Source organism: Dufourea novaeangliae, unplaced genomic scaffold (genome assembly GCF_001272555.1).
Source record: "Dufourea novaeangliae isolate 0120121106 unplaced genomic scaffold, ASM127255v1 scaffold14, whole genome shotgun sequence".
Classification (NCBI taxonomy): Eukaryota; Metazoa; Arthropoda; class Insecta; order Hymenoptera; family Halictidae; genus Dufourea; species Dufourea novaeangliae.
The window spans coordinates 914672-934587 of NW_015373890.1; the positions used below are offsets into that span (position 1 = coordinate 914672).

A 19916-nucleotide genomic window follows, 5' to 3' on the forward strand; every position below is an offset into this window, starting at 1 on the left:
GCTACGTGTAATATGATCGGTACTCAAGTATCTACTTAAATTTTGTCCATAATTCAATCCGACTTTACGACATTGCCATTTACTCATGGTTCTTGAATACTGCACACGAAAAGGAGGAGAAATTAATTCCTGGAAACGCTGGACCGTTTCAGACATTAATGTCATACTTCAGTTCCCGGGGTAAATGATACCATTTAATAAAGAATTTTAACAAAGATTGATCCTAGTACCGTGCTTTTTTAAACTCTTGCGTTACAGTTGCTCCTGCAAAGTTAACATCGAAAATAAGAAGACTAATCAGAAACTAGAATTAACCCTTTAACTCCCAGCTATTTTTTGTCAGCAAGGATCCATAGTTTCACTGATGTGAAGTAGATCTCAACGTTTTTGGTAGAGAAATTCAAGTATTCCTACCAAAAATAAATTAAACAAAAAAATTAAAAAGGAATAGGTCGGTTTAATATATTTTTGACTTCCAAATAACAAGATAAGACATAGACCAGAAGAGTCAATAAGAACTATTATCTAAAACCTTGAGTTTTTTCAAGGTCAATGCATTTCTTTTTTCATACCATCTCGCTATAGGTCGTTGAATTCGTCCTTCTATTGGCAACAATGTGGTTTAAAAAAGAAAGATGCACTGACCTTGAAAAAACTCAAGCTCACCTTCATGTCTAAAAGAAATAAGAAATGAAAAAACAAATTGTATCCACCCGATGCATCCCTTAATATGCTACATAATTCATTAAAACATTTTCTGATACAATCAATGGACAAGTTACTTTAGATAGTAGTTTTCATTGACTCACCCTGTTATATGCGTATCAGTCTCACAATTTTGAAATAACGACTTAAGAATCTGGGCATTAAAGGGCCAAACAGAGATTAATTAACACCACAAAGCGTTTTCGTAGTCTTTCCAGAAAATAAACACCTGGCTAAAATTTCTTCGTTCGTTCAGTTTCTGAAAACTCTTCGTCATATTCAAGTTTCGACAACTGTGTTTGTAATGAAACAAATGCGTAATCGTTCCACCAAAAAATGTAAAAATAATAACGTAATCGGTGACTGTACACTGGTCACTTCGTTCATCCAACGAAACGCGAAAGGGGACTCCGTGTGAACGAGAAACGAGAAAAAGAAAAATATTCGCGATCAATTTGTTCCAGATTTGGCACGCCACACTTTTTGCCCGATCGGTCCCACCAAGATTGGAAGTTCACCGAACCCCGGCGCACGATCGTATAATTTCACGCTGCGATGCGATAAAACATACAACAGCGCGCAATCTCCCCGCATCTCTCGATACTACCTGTGCGGGCAGCTTCTTTTCTCGTCATTGACGCGCAGACTCGCGTAGGTATAAATCCCGCGTTTTAGAGCGCGGAGCCCAGATTACACGTGAGTAATGCCCCCCGTTCCCATCCTCCCCGACCGTTCCTGTAGCCAGCCTTTTTCTACTCGCGAAGTAGTTCGCTCGAGATTTACGCGACGCGGATCTCCCGCGGTGTCGTTCGAATTGAAATTCTTAATCGGTACTCGCCACGTGATTCATGGAGCTCCTCAGAGGCGTATTGTAACGAGACTTTCGGTTGCACGGGACGGCCGTGATTTTACACGGTCGTTCGAGCGTTTTCCTGTTCCTTTTGCTCCCGATCCCCTGATAGACGGACGAGAAAACGGGTTGTACGTAAATATTATAGAATACTTTGAACTGATGAATCTATCTGGGGATTTAGCCACACGGCACTTCCGTGGTGAACATAACTCAATACGAATTGAGGTTTCTGAATGATAATGTTACGCACCTTGAATTAAACTGGACGACACAAATTGTCGTTTTTGTTCTTAAGTGGCCTACCAGTTTCTAAACTGAGAAAAGTGAATTTGAACTTCGTAATAAATTCTTCGGTGATAGAGCAATTTTGCTTCCGGATTGGAAGGTTGAGACGAGGAACTTTGTAACGGGCCAGTTAGTGGATATTGCAGGTCAGGTAGAGAGGTATTATTAACATTTAGTTTATCACAATTTTTAATAAAACTGTCAATTTTCTATATTCCTACTTAGATAAATGATATTTAGTATCAGAAAATCGATTATTCTATTATCCGAATACTTACGTCTCCTCATTAGTTCCAATACAGGTGGCTCTACAGTAATAACGAAGGCTTAGTAGTTATTTTTCCAAAACAATTACAATTACGTCGACAAAGTCACAAGACACATTCGCCGTGACATCGTTGTGACTACCGAATAAACGAACTCACGACAACAACGACGACGTTCACCTTGCCACAACTAACGTAATAACCGTGGCATTCGACGAGTGCAAAAATTGCCCGATGAAGTCGCGGAAAGTGCCTCCGTTTCAGCGATCGAGCAAATCACCATTACGTGCTGGAAATTGTTCCCGGGGATTCGGTCCCCAACAATCGAGCAGCGTACGGTACGTACCAACCTACGTGCACACGAACATCTACGAGTCTCTCTCCGTACTCTACATACAAAGAGCCGAGCATCATCGGTGAATCTGTGGGACCGAGCGGTTACCACTTTTATCCTCGTCCTGTCACGAGCAGCTCGCATCATTAGGCCATTCGGTATTACAAATGACGTCGAGGGGACCGCGCTCAGGGGGGGTGAGGGGACTGTTTCTTCATTTTGTTCCCTCTTATCTGCCTCCACGGTGTCTTTCTCTCATTCGTTCTATTTCTTTCTCGATCCTCCTTTTCTGAACTCGTTCCATTCTCCCTGGCCCCGTTCCCTTCTACATCCATTCTCTCCTCTTCCACTGGATCTTCTGTTCCCCCTCCATTACCTCCAACCTGCCACTTGCTGCATCCACAGGTCGCAGTCAATCCGAACAAACGGTCCTTTAACTGGTTCGCTCGATGGTCACGATAAAAAGCGACACGAAAGTCATAAGCATGTATGAGTTTCTTACTCACGATAATAAGTTCGGAATGATTGCCGTTTGTATTCCGCCGATGCCCCGGGACTCTTTCTTTCGATCCGTATGACTCCCCGCCGCGAACGGGCGCGGCTTCTCCCTCCACACCCCCCACCCTTCCGCCGTACTGGACGGTGCATTACGGGCAGAAAGAAGTGTCCCGTCACCGATTCCTCTTCGCACGTCGTTCCTCCGTGACTGTGACGGTTCGCCACCCGTTATGCAACGAAACCACAGGTTCCATGGATTAGGACGGTTCAGACCTGGGCACTTCTGAAATGATATGAAATATTATTTCGAATAATATGTTTCTTACCGATTCTTTATATTTCCAATAATGCAGCCATAAAAACGCATAGACAGTTTTTATTCTAAGGGTATGGAGATATCCCGGAACGAATGGTGATCGAAATAGAAAGAGAATAAAGTAACTAGATTAATTTGTATCGATCCTGGAACCATTGGTTCCAAAGGTATAGGTACATGTTAGAATACCCTATCTTTCTTGCCATTTCTTTATATGTATGTGTGTCAATATCCATAAAATGTCATAAACAGTTTTCATTCTAACAGTGTCTACACCGTTTCGATTAGTCGCGCCCCGAGTCACATTCAATATATCGATAAGTGTCTGCGCACTAGGTCTCGATTAGATCTTGAATTGGTCGGGTTAATATACACTGTCCATATTAATCGATATTTATCGACAATGTTATCGTTAGCAGTAACTCCTCACGCCCAGGTCGTTTCGTTTGCCGACCGGTGGTGATTGACCTTTGCAGGTGTTATCCACTGGCGAGTGTGTAATTACAGGAAGGCAATTCGATTCTGCGATTCTGATTGATTTTACTTGTTCTCGTTCCGTAAGATACACATCGTGACTGTGCGGAGGCCCGTCATTTCCCAACACGAATTTCCTGGGCGTAATTCCTGGGATTTTTCGAGGTATGATCGAACCCCACGAATAGTCTGAATTAGGTCTACTGGACTATCTGCCCCGTTATCCATATATTATTTTCGGGTAGGAAACAAGGCGCTGCTAGAACGTGATTGGCAAACTCAATTCGTTTCCAAGCAGATGTTCCGACGTGTGTCAATTCGATTACTTCGCGGTTCTCGTTCTGTTATATTTGACGTTACGCTGTGTTATTCTCCGATGAATCTTCTTCTGTCTTCGCAGAGAATCTTTATGCCCTTGAGAACACATATTGCAGACATCGAGAAACATTCCATCGTACGGTTATAGGGAATTAAAAGCCAATAACGTGTCATCGGTAAATACCGATCAACACTTCCAATCTGACGAAGATGAATCAGATGAAAATGAATACCTGCCATAATTGAAGCCGTACAAAGATTAAATTCTTGGAGGTGAAATTACATACACTGAAAAATAAATAATAATATTCATAGGAGCGAGTCGTTGAGATGATTAGTATCTTTGAAAATAATTTCTATACGTGCGTGCACACGGTGGTGTTAAATACAAAAATAAGTCGAAAATGCAGAATAACATTTTTGCGTATGATTTTGTTGCATGCGTTTCGTGGTCCACCCTGTACAATTATTATAGAATTTCACATTTCCTCCGTACAGACCAGCTGTCTTAACACTTATGAACGGCCGTGTACAATCTTCAAACGAAACAACTTTCATTCGTCATTCAATAATTAATAACCCAACGTAGACACTGACTCTCCAACAACCAATCTCCCCCCCGATAGAAGACATTTGTTCTAATAGCAGTTGCATTTGTAAAAGCGAATTTTCTCTAACCACCTGTCAACGTATTCAATTTAATCCCAAGCCACCCACAACATTTAGTTATAATGAACTGTTCTATCTTTCTGTCTATCTCCGCGCGGAGGATGTAACGCACAAACGAATCCCTCCGGTTCGATGCAATTTCCGGGGGAAAGGGCTACGTAGCGGCAGTCTCCTGGATGGATGGCGTCAGGATGGTTTAAATGAACCCGCTCCCATCCGTTCGTCGCCCGTCGCAGTCCAGCCATCGGTCAACATGCAATCCACTTTGACAAGTACAACAAGTGGCGGATGGCTTCGTGGTGGTCGACCGGGACGAAAAAAGAGACGTCAAGGTATCGGGGCCGACGGGAAGAAAGAAGAACGTGCCGGAGGGCGATGGAAATCCTTGGACGGGGAGGGAGTCCCGGCGAAAGAACTGAAACAAGTCCCAGCTGAGAAAAACCGGCGAAGATCCGAGCGTATTACCTTGTCGCGTCGGGCAGCTCGAGTCCCGAAATTTGCATACGCTTAAATCTTTCTTTTGACTTTTCTCGGTGACAGATCGACCGGATGCTCGTGTGTAATTAAACTGTTACATGGAACAGTCGTTAACCTACTGACGAACACAAGCGTACAAGCACGTCACATGGTTTATCTGGCATTTTTGGCCCTACTATGTGAAATATTTTATTTTTTGTATAAATTTGAAGTTATAACATTTATAATTCTAATTGTTTTGTTGAAACGTTGTGATACGTACACCTGAAGCTTGAAACGCGCGGTCGTCAGTGGGTTAATCGGTCATTTTAAGACTTCTGTTATTGGGTACGTTATAATATTCCATCGATGTTTCATAGTGAAGTTATTGTACTTATTTATTTATTTATTAAATGCCCTTTAGTACAATGTCATGATAACAAGGGAAGGACATAGATAAAAATGAAAGTAAATGATAAAGTAATATTAATTATTGACAATGCGAAGAAACGAATTGTTTAATGGTGTTGGAGAGTGATTGAAGAAGTTAACAGAATTGCAAAAATCGTTGGCCAACCTCAAAGCCTACGGTCGAAAGAACCAAGTTGATCGTACCCTTAATCCTACAAAATTAATATCCTTTATTGATCGATTTTGAACTTTTATTCAAATTGTCGGCATAAATGCCCAAGAAAATCACTATCGACCTCTGAGCCTGCGGTCTTGATACATGAATAAGTCCTTGATGGACAAGATATAGGAAACTTGTAAACCCTTCTTCTCGTGTGACCGCAGAAGCGGTCTTCACACCTCGGGACAACCCTCTTTTACAGAAATCTGAGACGGCAAGGTTCCTGAGCTCACTCGTGACCGTAGACACTGTCTGCACTCGATTTGACTTCCATCGGCTTCGTTACAAAGATCAGTGTCCTTAAAGTGACACATGTGTATAGACCCTACCATAGGTTTCACCTTATTATAACCATTGGTTACACCTAATCAATGACATACCCAATTGTCAGAAGGCCAAATCTATGTATTTGCTAAATTTATAGGACCAACTAATACCTACTACAAATTCCACTCAAATAAACAAAAGTAACGATCACGGTTCGCTATCTGCCGTCTTCTATGCACGGTTTACGTTAGAGTCTGCCGCAACGAAAGGGTTAATGGTACAAGGTACTACAATACATCCATGTTAGGAGAAAACAATTAGTTTCACGCGTGTCTGAGAAAATCGATTTTTCCATTTTTGTCCACCGAGATTAAAATGGACCAGTACGTCCGGTGGTTCCGCGACAAGACGAAGTCAACCTAACTATCCGGGCGCAAGAAGAGTAGAGAAGAGTAGTTAAGCAAAGCGGAGTCGCAGCCAGGGAGAGCTAGGTCGTGCGGCGAGGTGAGTAGGGATGGATCAGAGGAGCATCGGCGAGGCACGATGAGGGAACCGGGGTCCAAAGCGGTCGGGACACGACGGGGCTCTGGTGGCGCGTTCACCTCCCGCTCGCACGCAGTACGCTCCGGACTCTCGCGCAGGCGAGATTGCACCAATCCGCTCGGTCGATCCGACGACCACGTGCGCCCACCGCGACGTTACACGAGGAACCGGCGTTGTTTTGGTTGGCCACCCCGAGGGGCCACGTGTTTTCGGTAACTTCGGGACGGTCCCGCCAAGAGGGCCATTATTGATCCGGACCTTGACGTGACAGTGGAATTGAGACAATTGTCTCTGGGATCGATACGCTGTATTGACACCGGCGAAAGATTGGATATTGAATGGGATCGATGAGAGATTTGATTTTTGCGATTACAGTCGGCGAGAGTGAATACGTGGGATATTAGGAATTTGATTGTAGGAATTAAGTGACACGGTTCGTTTTGCATGTCGAGTGAGTTGAAGGAAGAGGTATTGAAAACTTATCATTGTCTTTCAAGGGGAAATAAATTAGAAGGTGACACGAATGTTGACTTCTATGAACTTGTGATTATCTTGGGCTTTGAACTCGGAGACAGGTACAGTCCTTTTTTTGATGCTGCAATGTAAGACGCTGATTAGCAATTGGGTACGCCAAGAGTTTCCATAAACCAAGACTTCTGGCAGCTTACCGAAACTATCAGTGATTGAAAAACTTGACTGATTAATAGCAAACATTGAATAAAATTCACCTGCATTGTTTCTACAAAGGAACAGACATAATATCCCTATAGCAGCACAGTGTAGCAATCGAGAAAAAATCAGTTTTCCTGTTCAAACTTCCTCCACCAGCCCAGTAATTAAAAGTAACACCTCTACCACATAAAAGAAGAACAACTCCACAAATATGGAAAGTCTCAATAAATCCCAATTCTCGCGATTATCGTATCGATGGAAGCACGTAAAAACGTATCGCCCAGTTACTCTAGCCGTTCCTTAAGCCACAGGGCGCAAAAGAAATGATATTCCTTGTCTCGACATTCGCGCTGTAGTTATCGTCCTCGTCGACGATCGAGAAAAACAAGAATGAGAACGACGAGACGTTCGATGACTAAGAAGAAACGTAAATAGCGACTCGAACGCTAAGCGGTCCGGTAACCGGCCGAGTCAGCTCCGTTGCTGGAGCAAACAGGACACCAGGCACCGTTGACACCGAACGGTCCATTTGCTCTCTATAATTCGTTCGTCGTAAATAGATAGTGCGTGCTCGAGTTCTCACGATCCTCGGATTAAAACGGTATTCGCGACGAGGAGGAACGGATCGTACGACAAAGAAACGCAATCATCTCCTGACGGTCCACTTCTACCGCGCTGGATGGAAAAACCAGGTTTGGGGATGGGATGGTTCGAGGTGACGAATGAATTCAACGTGGTCACGGTAGTCGTGATGCCGCCAGCCAAGGTTCATCAAACACCAATCGTAACGATCCCCCTTGAATGACCCAGACGATTCGTCTGCCAACGATCGAGTAGCCCCAAAGATCGTGGCTAAAACTTAGGGAGTGAAGCAGGGTAGAGAAAAACTGGCGACGAACCACAAGGGGGAGAAGAGGGTGACCGAGCAGGATCGACGACGGGATGCAGAAGAAACGGTGACACGGCGAAAAAATGCTGAAAGCGACCGAGATACCGGGTTAATTAGATTATCGAGGATCTCGGGAGTAGCTGGAACGCCTGCCAGTACGACCATACATGGTCCACACGGCCCACGTTAAAGGACGATGGAAAGAAGCGGGAGCGACGCGTGGGAGGTCGAGAGCTTGCTTACACGTCGGTTTTTACGCGCCCCAGGAAGACAGATTCGTGTGCTCACCTTGGGGAACCCACACGCCGTGAGCAACGGCGACTATTAAACAGGCTCTTCTGCTGGTGCTGCTGCGCGCGCGTTCGAGTATATACCGGTCTGTCGATACCGGCGAACGACTTTTCCTAGAAGCACCTCCGTCCTGATCGATCTGGCAAGACGATTTCACGGTGTGGCACGATGAACACGCGGGCGATTCGCGAGAAAAACCATCGACTTTATCATCCCGCGACGTCATCACGTTGAAGATTTCCACGACGGCGTTACTTACAAGGAATAATCGTCGACTTTCGGGATACTTTAAAATTGTCTTCTTGCGGTGATCCGTCGATCAACGACGTTCGTGACGGTTGGATCGCGTGGGGACTTTCAATTTCACGAGTCTGAATCCCTGATCTACACGCCAACGCGTGGTAACAGCGTATCCTATAAATCTAGATTTCCGCGATTCCAGTGAACCAGTCCGCCAGTTGACGGTATTTATATATGTGTGTCGCGGTGGCTCACAAGGCTGGACGATCATTAGATCCCGCAGCGTAGATGCGTCAAGCGCGATGAAAGTGTAGCGGAGCGTGTTATGCAAAACAGTCGGTGGAACCAGAAAAGCCTGATTCCACAGTGATCGACCCACACTGCGTTGCGACGAATTCGTGGCGAACCTACCGCGCTGCACGCTCATTGACTGTGGAACGAGAAACGATCCACCCGATTCGGGGACCGGTTTACCCGTGATACGGATCGATTTTCCGTGTTTTCACGCCCACGATGAACACAATCTCCTCTAGATCCGTGATTCGGATAAATGCGCACGGTACGAGGTAATAGAGTTCTCGAGGAGTCCCGTGAGGATTCGCGGCGGATCCAGTGCAAAGTGACGCGAAACCATCGATGCTACCAGTGCCCACCTCGACTTCCGTTATCGAACGATCCCTCCCGTTCACGTCGAATCGCGCTCGTTTCCACGAACATTGATCACCGCAGGATTCCTACGGTCCGGAACCATCCAGATTTGAATTGCAAATCGCCGCGAGAACCATGGATATCTTCGGTGCCAGTCCACGTGCGCCACGGTGAAACGAAACGCTGTCGCGAGGAACACTGGGGAGAGAAAAGAATTATGTCGGTCCCGGGCACCAGGAGACTATGCAGAGTGGGCCTAGCCGCGGTGTTGGTCACAGCGTTGTGCGTGTTGACTCTGTTGGATTCGCCGCCACGACTCCCGGATCCACCGGCGGATCCTCCTCCCACGCCTGGTAAGCGCCCAAGTGTTCTCTCTGCTCGTAGAGCCACGGCCACAAAGCTCCCTCGACTCCAACAGCGCGCGACCCCTTGACCTTTCGTTATCGGCCCGAACGGCTCGCGAACCGTGGAGCCGCGCTAACGCGCCTTTGGCACCTAACAATGCCCTGTTCTCCCTTTCGCGACGGGCATTAGATACGCCCGGTCGGTGTTTCTGACGCTGCTGCGAGGATGTTGAGGATGCTGCCTACGGTGATCCGGGCACACACTACTCGTAATGTTCTGCGAAATTGGCTGGGTGGAATTGAAGTAGTACCTGATTAAGGGACTAGATACTTTTAGTGGATACTGATTGGGTGCTAACCCCTAGCATGACGATGGCTGAGCTCACTTGTTCAGTATGCCGTGGGTGTTTTGTCGATAGGGGATGTACAGCAGCTTCCAACAGTTACCGGTCAAACTGTAATTTTAATATATTTTTTTAACCCTTACTGCCCAGATCCTTAAATCGTTATTTCAAAATTATGTGATGTATACGTTGTATCTTAGTATTTCGAAGATGTAAGTATGGATATTAAGTCGACCTGTCTTTTTAATTTTTTATCGATTCAATCTATTTTATGGATAAAAAGTTGCTAGTTGCGAAGCTCTTTTGTTATTTAGTAGATACTTGGTAAAAGAATGTCAAGCTTAAATTGTCTTGTATTATGTGTTATTGGTGCCTGATGTCACATTGAGAGAAACTTATGAGCAACTTCGATGGGAATAGGTAATAGGATAAGTTTCACAGGACATGTCGCGTGAGGATCCCTAAGATTGATATCGATGGCATAGTTTTGTACGGTATCACGAAAAGCAACAAATTCAGTAAACACGACAGTTCGGAAATGGAGTTAGGTATTGGAAAGGATAAGAAAAATACGTCAAACTTTCCAAGATATTCGCGCAAGATACACAAATTATTGAATCTGACTTGTTCATAAAACAAATAGTAAGACAAAGTTAATAATAAAAATGGGAATTCTAAATTTTTCGTTTAGACCATTTAATGTATTCATTGTTCGTATAAAAATTTAGTTTGGATAAGAAAAGTCGTTTATACAGGAAAGAAGGTCATGAAACGTAAAAGTGACTGAACTGACAAGTTTTTGTCACTGAAAAAGTAGAAGTAAAGTTTCATAGACGCAAAGTGTAATTCCCATATATGCTGTTCGCACTATTTCCTATCCGCGAATACTTTCCCAGCATTACCGTCGGCCGACAAAGAATAGGAAAATTCCGCACATTTTTCTGACCCACCGATGTATTTCCTACTTGCACCTGGCCGTGTCGATTTCCATGAGCAAAAAGCGATCCTGATGCATCCCAGCACATAACGAGCTATTACTCACTCATTACCGGTAAATCGAGTATGGGAACCGAACATAATCCAAGATCAAAAATATCTATACCTATGTCTATAAATTGTTAGAAATGATAATTTCTTTAAAAATACAAAACGAAAATTCATAGATGGCGTGTGGAATTACTGGGTTGAACCAAGAGTTCGTTTGGCTTTCTACTGACGAATACAATCGGTTGACCTTTTGCATTATCGACGGTTTTATAATTTATAAATTATATATCATTGTGTTTTCTGATCTTTCTCTGCAGTGCAAAAAAAAATCGTAAACATTGAGGTAATCAAACTTCTGTACGATTGATTTGAAAACGAAAGACCAGGAAGTCCATTTCCGATACTCAATGCTTTATTACTTTCGAATGGGCAAAAATGCCACTCAGACCCAGAAAAAGATTTGTGCAGTATATGGAAATAATGGTATTGGTGAAATCTGAATTTTTTCTTTTTAATTTAATTAATTACATATTTCCAGTCTTTCGAATTGAAATCTATACATTACAAAAACGTATAGATATTAAAAAATCTAATTTTCATGTACCAAATATTTATTAATACTAGTATCATTTAAAATTCGACTTTAATAGTTACAAAATCGCTTACACATTCATTCGTTGGTACGTTTTTCCTATATTTGTTATATGCTATACTACGAAAAGTAAGCAATCCCTCTGGACCCTAAAAATAGTCATCCCGTCCTCTACAGATTAAAAACAGCGATGCATACATTCTAGACCAGACGCAAAAAATTGTCTAATAATTAGATCTACAGTTTCCTTTAAAACCCGAACAAACTTCTACCCAATAAAAAATCTCAAATTTCTCTTCCACACCTTCAATCTCCCCATCTCTCCTTCACCACCCACGAACGATCAATGAGCGACCCGTTACCTATCCCACACCCTTCATCTCCCCTGCGATTATTCCCCCTCCCGTCCAGAATCGTCTTAATTCGCGTGCAAAAAAAGTCGACACACGGATATCGTAAATCAACCGCGAGGCTTTGAGACCCCGGCTTATCGCGGTCTCAAATCTCTACACGGTTCCTTGGCGGTAGCGACTTCATTAAGTGACATAATTTACAGCCGGATTCGTCCTGCCTTCGTACATACACGCCCCATGTTTCCCAGCCTGATACCAAGGATTTCGCGACTTGGATCACGAGAGGTGTGGCCCGACCCGTTCGAGGGAAACCTCTTGCACGGATGCCTTTGGCGAACATTTTCGCCGTCCGTTCTCCGACCGTGTCCATTTATTCGCGTATACCTATCTACTTTCTCGTAAAGCTGGCGAACCGTGGCGTGCGCGCGCGCGCGCGCAAGAGTGAGACAGAGGGAAAGGAAGAAGCGCGGCGATGGCTAAAGGGCACCGGAGGCTCGGGATACCACGGCATCACGTAATACGCGGTCGTTGGGTCAAGCGTAGACACCACTTTTAACGACACACTACTTACCACGTGCACACACACACACACACACACACACACACACACACACGCATACACAAGGATCGCTGCCGATCGGCGTTTCGCTCGAACAGAACAAATTGTTTTACACTGAAGAAACGCAAAGGATTAATGCCGACCCGCGTGAACCCTCCCGGCCCACGGTGTGCTCGGTGAGGGCCACAGGGGTTTAATTGGTTACTGAAATTGGCTTCGTTTGTATCTGAAAATTATACTACTGTTTCGTTGGTATTGCTAAGAAGCTGGTAAATATGGGACCGTAATGGCGGCTGGATATAAACTGCACAGGGAGGCTTTGAAATGCTGGGATAGGAGTAGGATAGAGCATGTTGGGAATGTTATTCTGGTGAATTCAGATTGTCGATCCGTTATGCGTTGGATTTTTTTGGAAGTTTACGTGTAGACTGGTTTCGGAGGCAAATTGAATGTTTTTTCTTTCGCTATTACTGCCTAGTAAAAACGTCTTAGCATAGGTTTTCTTTTCTTTTACATTATATCTAAGGATTAAATTTCTGAATTTTTGAAGCTCTAGGGGTTTTGAGTACCTTGAATTGACCGTAAGTGGCGCACTATTTCCGAAACGATGAAGAGACATAATGTTCAGTTGGTTATTGAAAGTGTTGCAAGGTAGTAGGTGTTGGATTATTCATCTCTGAGACGAATCGTCTGTAGTTAAGGGTTAATATGCTACGGTACAGGCTCTGCAATAGCGAAGCAGAGTTTAGTGCAATGACGTAGATACTCTTTGTGCAACAAGTAATCAGTCTTTGTTGAGTAATGTCATTGATTTATGAATAGGGCCCTGAATTGATCATCTTCACACCTTAATACTACACATTGACTTCAGACCTTTATTCTTAAATGGATGTTGACAAGAAATTTGTTGCGGAAAGTAATTCTCAAAAGTTATTCTCGTGTGAACACGTAGCATAATGACTGGATTTGAGTATCTGTGACTAATAGGAAAGATAGAACGCTATTGAAGTACCTAATTCAAGAGAACTATTAACAGTCGTGGAACTAACAGGCAACATCACCAGGACAAAGCACTGTTTGGCTGCGTGACAAGGACTATAGTTATTATTAAGACTTAAACGGTCACTTAAACGATTCCGAAGAAAGTCATTACATTTGTTCCGCCAAGGACACAGTTGTTTTTATGAGAACTGGTGTCTAGTACCAAGTACCATGGAATAAAACATGACAGCTTATCCTGCTGTAATGCAAGTAACATGTATCGTGTACAAGATGTTTTATAAACGGTAACCATATATCAGAGATATAGAATTATTTGTAGATCAATGTTTTTATTACAAAGTGACTCAACGTACTCAGAATCAAATATTTTATCGATACACCCAATTTTATATTATTATCTTTTCCTTGATTCGTTTACAAAATGTATAAGAAAAAATGCCTTGTCTCTGTTATTTCGTGTTTAGCTCTATCTTTCAATATATTTTACGTAAGATCCAACCAGAACACAACATCCCTCAAAAAGTATCTACAGTACCTACTGGCCAATAAAATTGCATCACACCTTAAAAATTCAGTTTGTTGAATATGTAAATACATTACAAACTTTGCAGCATATTAAATTGTTTTAATAATTGTTGGGTATCGAAATTGCAGTTAAGAAGCCTGAAAGTAAGAAGAAACTGAAAGAAATGATCAATCGTGTGTGGAATCACGAACTTGATAATGATTTCCTTGGAATAGGAATAGTTACAATTGTACATTCCAAGGAAGTAGTTACAATTGTACGCTATTAGATTTGTGGGTTCAAGTAGCTCCCTCCCCTAGACGTTCTAGTGTTAATATAAATCAAACCTTTAATGCCCAATAACACAGACGATTACCGTCCACATGAGTATCAACCAAAGACATTAATTTTTTTGAGGTCCTGCAATTTCTGTGACTACTATTTTATATGAATCATTATTACAAGAGTTCGATAGTCGAATCGATAATCCGATAATCGAATTAATAAAAGCGATCACGATCAACCTTGAATCGAACCGCAAAGCTACCTATTACAGAACCAGAAACCGTCATCCAATGGATTTGCATATGCATTTATCGCGCCGTGGCACATGCGTGCGTAAGTCGCGTAATTCACTAGCGAATTCATTAAACGAATCGATCGCCGGATAAAAGAAACGAAAATATGGGCGGAAGGGATGAAGGGAAGCATCGCTGGTCGTGACTTCTCGGTGGCCGTTCGTGACTTCACCGCGAAACGAGTTTTCCTCTCGGTTTATTTACACGCGCGCAGGCGAATCGCGTCTCGCTATTAGGCGGCCAATTAACGAACGGGCCGATTGAAATTCTGTATATGTAACTAATCGACGCTCGTCGTCACCGAGGTCAGTGACGCTGGAATTGAAGGGGCTTTCTACTGTGACAGCTCAAAAATTAGGTAGAATTCAGTAGTTTTTGTAGTAAAACCTATACAGTAAATCGATTTTAGACTGATTTAAATTTATTCATGTACAGGGTGGTCCACATAAGTGTCGCCACGAAATTTTAGGATCTTCCTTGAACTTTACAAAAAATTCTATTAGACAAAGTTGAACTATATTTAAGTGTGCACAATTTTCGTAAATCAGAGTTTCTTTATGCGCACTGTGAATTGTACTTTATGTTCTTTAACAGATTGGATTTATCACGATTCGTCCTAATGAAAAATATATAAAAAATTCTTTGGTTTCATTTAAAAAACAAAAGGTAACATCCATTTCTCTGAAAAGTATACAGACAGAGGAACTCTGATTTACGTAAATTACGCATACTTAAATGTACTTGAATCTTGTTTAACACAATTTTCTGTAAAGTTTAAGGAAGGTCTTGAAATTTCATGGCGACACTTACACGAGACACCCTGTATATATTAAAGGAATACGTAAAATCTTTTTTCATGTAAAAATATAATAGACATTAAAATTTGAAACAAGTTTCAGGATGTGTCTAAAAAAATGTATCTTCATAGCTGCCATGATATTCCGCGTTATTCGAAATCAAAAATACAAAAAAATTCTTAATCTCTATGAGTATGGCTATCACCCATATTAGGATGAATAAAAAATATTGAAAAATAAGAAAATAGCGGTATCTTGAAAGAAATGTGTCGATTATTGCACAAATAATTCCTTGTTTTTTAAGTCGCGAGATTTAAATTTTGCAACCATTTACAAAAATGTAATTTCTAGAAAAACACATTTAAAGTTTTATGTACCGTTATATTCTATATACATGCCGATCCCGTTCAAGAGTAATAACTTTCTAAATTCTAATAACTTCTAATGTTTTTGGAAAGTTGAACTTCAAGATCGTGCAAGCAAAAGAAATCGATTTGTTTGATCCATCACAGTAGGGAGACCGTTTAATAGGAATTACACATGGGGAATTACGAGAAATAGACGATTTGGACATGGGCGCGCTATGATCGCTAAGTAACACGCAATCGTATTCATGGTGTACCGCGTCCGGCTTTGGTCGATGACGCAACCCTTACATCCGGTCGGGCGGAACACCGATATCTTCTGGATAGCAGCCATTCTAATCGTTCTGTTCAATGAGACGTGGATGCACGGCTCGGTAGAAAGGAATATAAAATGGTCGTAAAATGGACGGAGATTAGAACCGCGATAGATAGTTTCACGGTTGGAGAATTAATAGAGGGATCGAATAAATTACGGGACTGACTGGTGATGATTGCTTCCGGAAAATTGTAATATCCATACGATCTGTGGAAAACATTGAATGTCGTTGTTAGTCTTTCATTATAATGATAATCGTGGCATGGAAACATATTTCTACGTACCGTATCGGACAAATTAATTCAGACAGAAACGTTTTCCTTTTTATTTGGTGTTATGGCGATGTTACGAAAGTTCTACCTTGTGGAGTGTTTACTGTTAGTCAAATAGTAGCTTTCGTAATAGTTGCACGGAGATAACTACACGTTACGAAATATAAAATATGTTCTGTCTATATTAAGCTGGACAAAAGTGTCCAGCAGAGATGAACAGTTCATTATCTAGATACAGAGTTTCAAATAACATATAAAAGATGAAAAAGAACATCGCTTTAATCTGATTTATTACGTCGGGTAATATAACAAACTACCTCCTATTTCAAATTTTCATTTCCCACCGTAAAACAGTAGATATACCGTCTTCACTTATCTAATCGATGTGATTGGATCAAACAATAGCTTTTTCAGCAAGATAACCGAGTAGACTATCGATCAAACAAGTCCAACAATCTAACGTTTCTTTTCTTTCTATTCAACCTAAACTGATACACGTACCCGCAACTCCTTACGCTAACACAAATTTTCATTTAAGGTTGACAGGGGAGGGGTGGGGGTGGTCATCGAAAATTAATTTCCCCCGAACACGCGGGCTCCGCGGTCGCCCCGTTAATGAGCAAACCATACCGTACGTCACGTGACTATCGCCGGTCTCAATCTCCCCGTGAAACTGACTACCATACCCGACACATTTTCTTCTAGGTGGCGAACCACCGGGCACGAGAAGCATCGTGGCTTACTCCTGGGCGCGGAGATTGGCACTCGATTACAGACCCTCCAAGGAGTGCGACGGTAATGGAACGTACGGGACGACATTAAATACGTTCAAGTTAGCCGGGGCGAAGTGGCTCGAGACAATCCCCGGACAGCTATTCCTGTACAGCGCCCACTTGGACCTAAGAGTGGCCGGTTATCCGAGCCTGAGGGTGATTGGCGTTAAACGTGGACCACTGCCGACCTCTGGCCTTTTCTGCACCGTTTGGTGAGACACTTTCCTTCGGGCAAATTCACGCGTTAGACGATTCCGTTCATTCACTCACGCCCATCCCCAACGTGCCCCTGTATCGCATTATACTTTCAAAATCATCGTTTGCGCAACAGAATTTCGTACCGACGTAACAGGATACCGAGCGCGAAACTCCAGCATACTTCTCCTTTTCGTATTCCCGTAATTACACCGTTTCGCGAATTCGACCGAAGTTTCGTAGTCGGTATACCCATGGAACGTCGTTCTAATCTAACTTCCACCTCTGTGTGTGTCTGTTCCTCCGTAAACTTTCCCCTCCCCACAGTCGCGGAGACAGTCAGCCATTTCATAATTCGGACGATTATGCAAATCCAGCGTGAAACGAGGCTCGTTCGAGTCAAGGACTCTTCGCGATTTCTTTGTCCCGCGTCGATATGATACCCATGAGACTAAACCGGCGAATTGTTCCTTTTAAACGTTCGTTGCTCCAGGTACCAGGAGGAGGACCGAGGCAGAGCAGTCAGCGTGGAGGCGTTGGTCTCGACGATATGGTTGGACGAGTGGGGCGAGACGTTGGACAGCTACGCGGGCGTTCTGGTCGGCTGTCAATTGTCCCCGGACGCGGCGATCGAGCCTTCCAGAGTGTACGTCGGGCTTGAACCCTGCCACACGAATGCTAGTCATAGTTTAGCGATAAGCCCGAGGAACGAGGGCGTGGAACGACGTAGACAGTTCACCCTGTGCATCAAAGGGCTCGACTTCGACGAGGACATATCCTCCAGGCTGGTCGCGTTCGTCGAGCTGCATCGTATCTTGGGCGCGGAGCTGTTCTACTTTTACGTGTTCGACGTGCACGTGAACGTGCTGAAGGTGCTCAGGCTGTACGAACAGTCGAACGTGATCAGATGGTACAATCTGACGTTGCCCGGCGATCTACCGAACGAGAAGCTAGCCAGAAGACAGTTGCTCGGCGAGGACATCTGGATCAAGAGACGTCTCGAACTGATACCCTACAATCATTGCTTCTACGACAATCTTCATCGTTCGGAGTTCGTGGTGCCGATCGACATCGACGAGGCGATCGTCCCTGTCACCAGACGGAACTGGTACGAGCTGTTGCTCGACGAGAGGATCAAGCTCGGCAGAAGCTTCAAAGATTTCGCCTCGTACGCCGTCCGGAACGTCTACTTCTTCCCCGAGCTGCAGACCAGGAATCGAACCGACCCTGTCGTGTTCGACGACGATGATTCGTCCAGCTTCCTAGGTGACTTCGATTACCTGAACACCGCCAGGACCGCCGCCGTTTCGCCGGAAGGCGACTCGGTGAAGAGCTTCGTCTCGACCAGACGCGCGTTGACCGTGCACAATCATTACGCGCTGACGACACTGAACCCATCAACCAGACGAGCGCATCACTTCGATCCCGACGACGCGCTGAAACATCATCACAGAGCCTGCGACGACAAGCACTTGGACTGTGAGCTGCTTATGGAGGACATAACCGTGGACGAGTCCGCGTTGAGATACTCTGGCGAGCTCAGAGCTAGGATGAGGGTCTTTCTGACCGACCTCAAGGCATTCGACTAGGATAGAAAATTGTTTTATAAATACAGATATATTAATCGAACGAAGCATCGTGTTATTGTACTCTCCTTTTGCACCTGTGAACAGACATGTTGAATTAGAGAGGTATCTCGAAAGAGGAAATGATCTCTTTATAAGGTTTCTTAACGTTTTTAAAATTGGGGTAACGTGGTCCCGAATTAGAAAATGGTCATTTTCGATTTTGCAGTTGTGTAAATTGATACATTAAGTTGATTTTTACGTGAAAAGAGATTTCACGTAAAAGTTACCTACAAAAGAGCTGAAAAATCGAAAATAAGTATTTTTTGATTTTGGGACAATGTTACTCCTGATTAAATCAAAATTACCCCAACTTACAGTACTCTTTTGTTGGCAGTATTTAAATTTACGAGGAGAGGGCCTTAAGGGCATTGATTTTAATGAAACTGTTAGGACTTGTAGTAGATTTCTTCCTCTTTAAAAATCACGTCCCATACTGGGCAGATACTCGAAAGTTTTCGAGTTATGTGCGTTTAAAGTTATTCCAAGTGACTTGAATAGAAGTTATATTGCCCGATTATTTGTAGGTGTTGTAGCGTCGGGACAACGATTTTCTAACGTTACGGTTAGAGTTCACATACGTCATTTCCAAAGATTTGTGGATGTATTGGCCCTCACCGTAAAAACCATGAACGTTGAAAAGCAAATAATTAAAAAAACTTTTAAGTATCTGACCCTATATTGGAGGATGATTTGTGAAAAGGAAGAAGCCTGTTTCATGACCTAAAAGCTACATTAAAATCGGCCACCCTAATTTAGGGTCTTCTCCTTGTTAGATACATAATTAGTTGGGAATTAATTTCATCGTATTTCTAATGCAGCGATAATTACAGACTACGGAACTAAAACAACACTTAAAATCGATCAGAATCATTTACTGCTGGCCCCCGTTTATTGCATCGTATTCTTGTATTTATTGTTCGGTAATTGTGGTCACTATTCCCCGCGCACATG

The 19916-nt window shown here is 43.2% G+C and overlaps 1 protein-coding gene across 1 annotated transcript; it reads left to right on the forward strand.

Moving 5' to 3' along the window:
* The first annotated feature begins 9572 nt into the window (after positions 1–9572).
* Positions 9573–18926, forward strand: LOC107185840. The gene is made up of 3 exons (XM_015573614.1): positions 9573–9708; positions 17075–17354; positions 17831–18926. The coding sequence occupies exons 1-3, from the start codon at positions 9573–9575 to the stop codon at positions 18924–18926; spliced, it is 1512 nt and encodes a 503-aa protein (XP_015429100.1).
* The last annotated feature ends 990 nt before the right edge of the window (positions 18927–19916 follow it).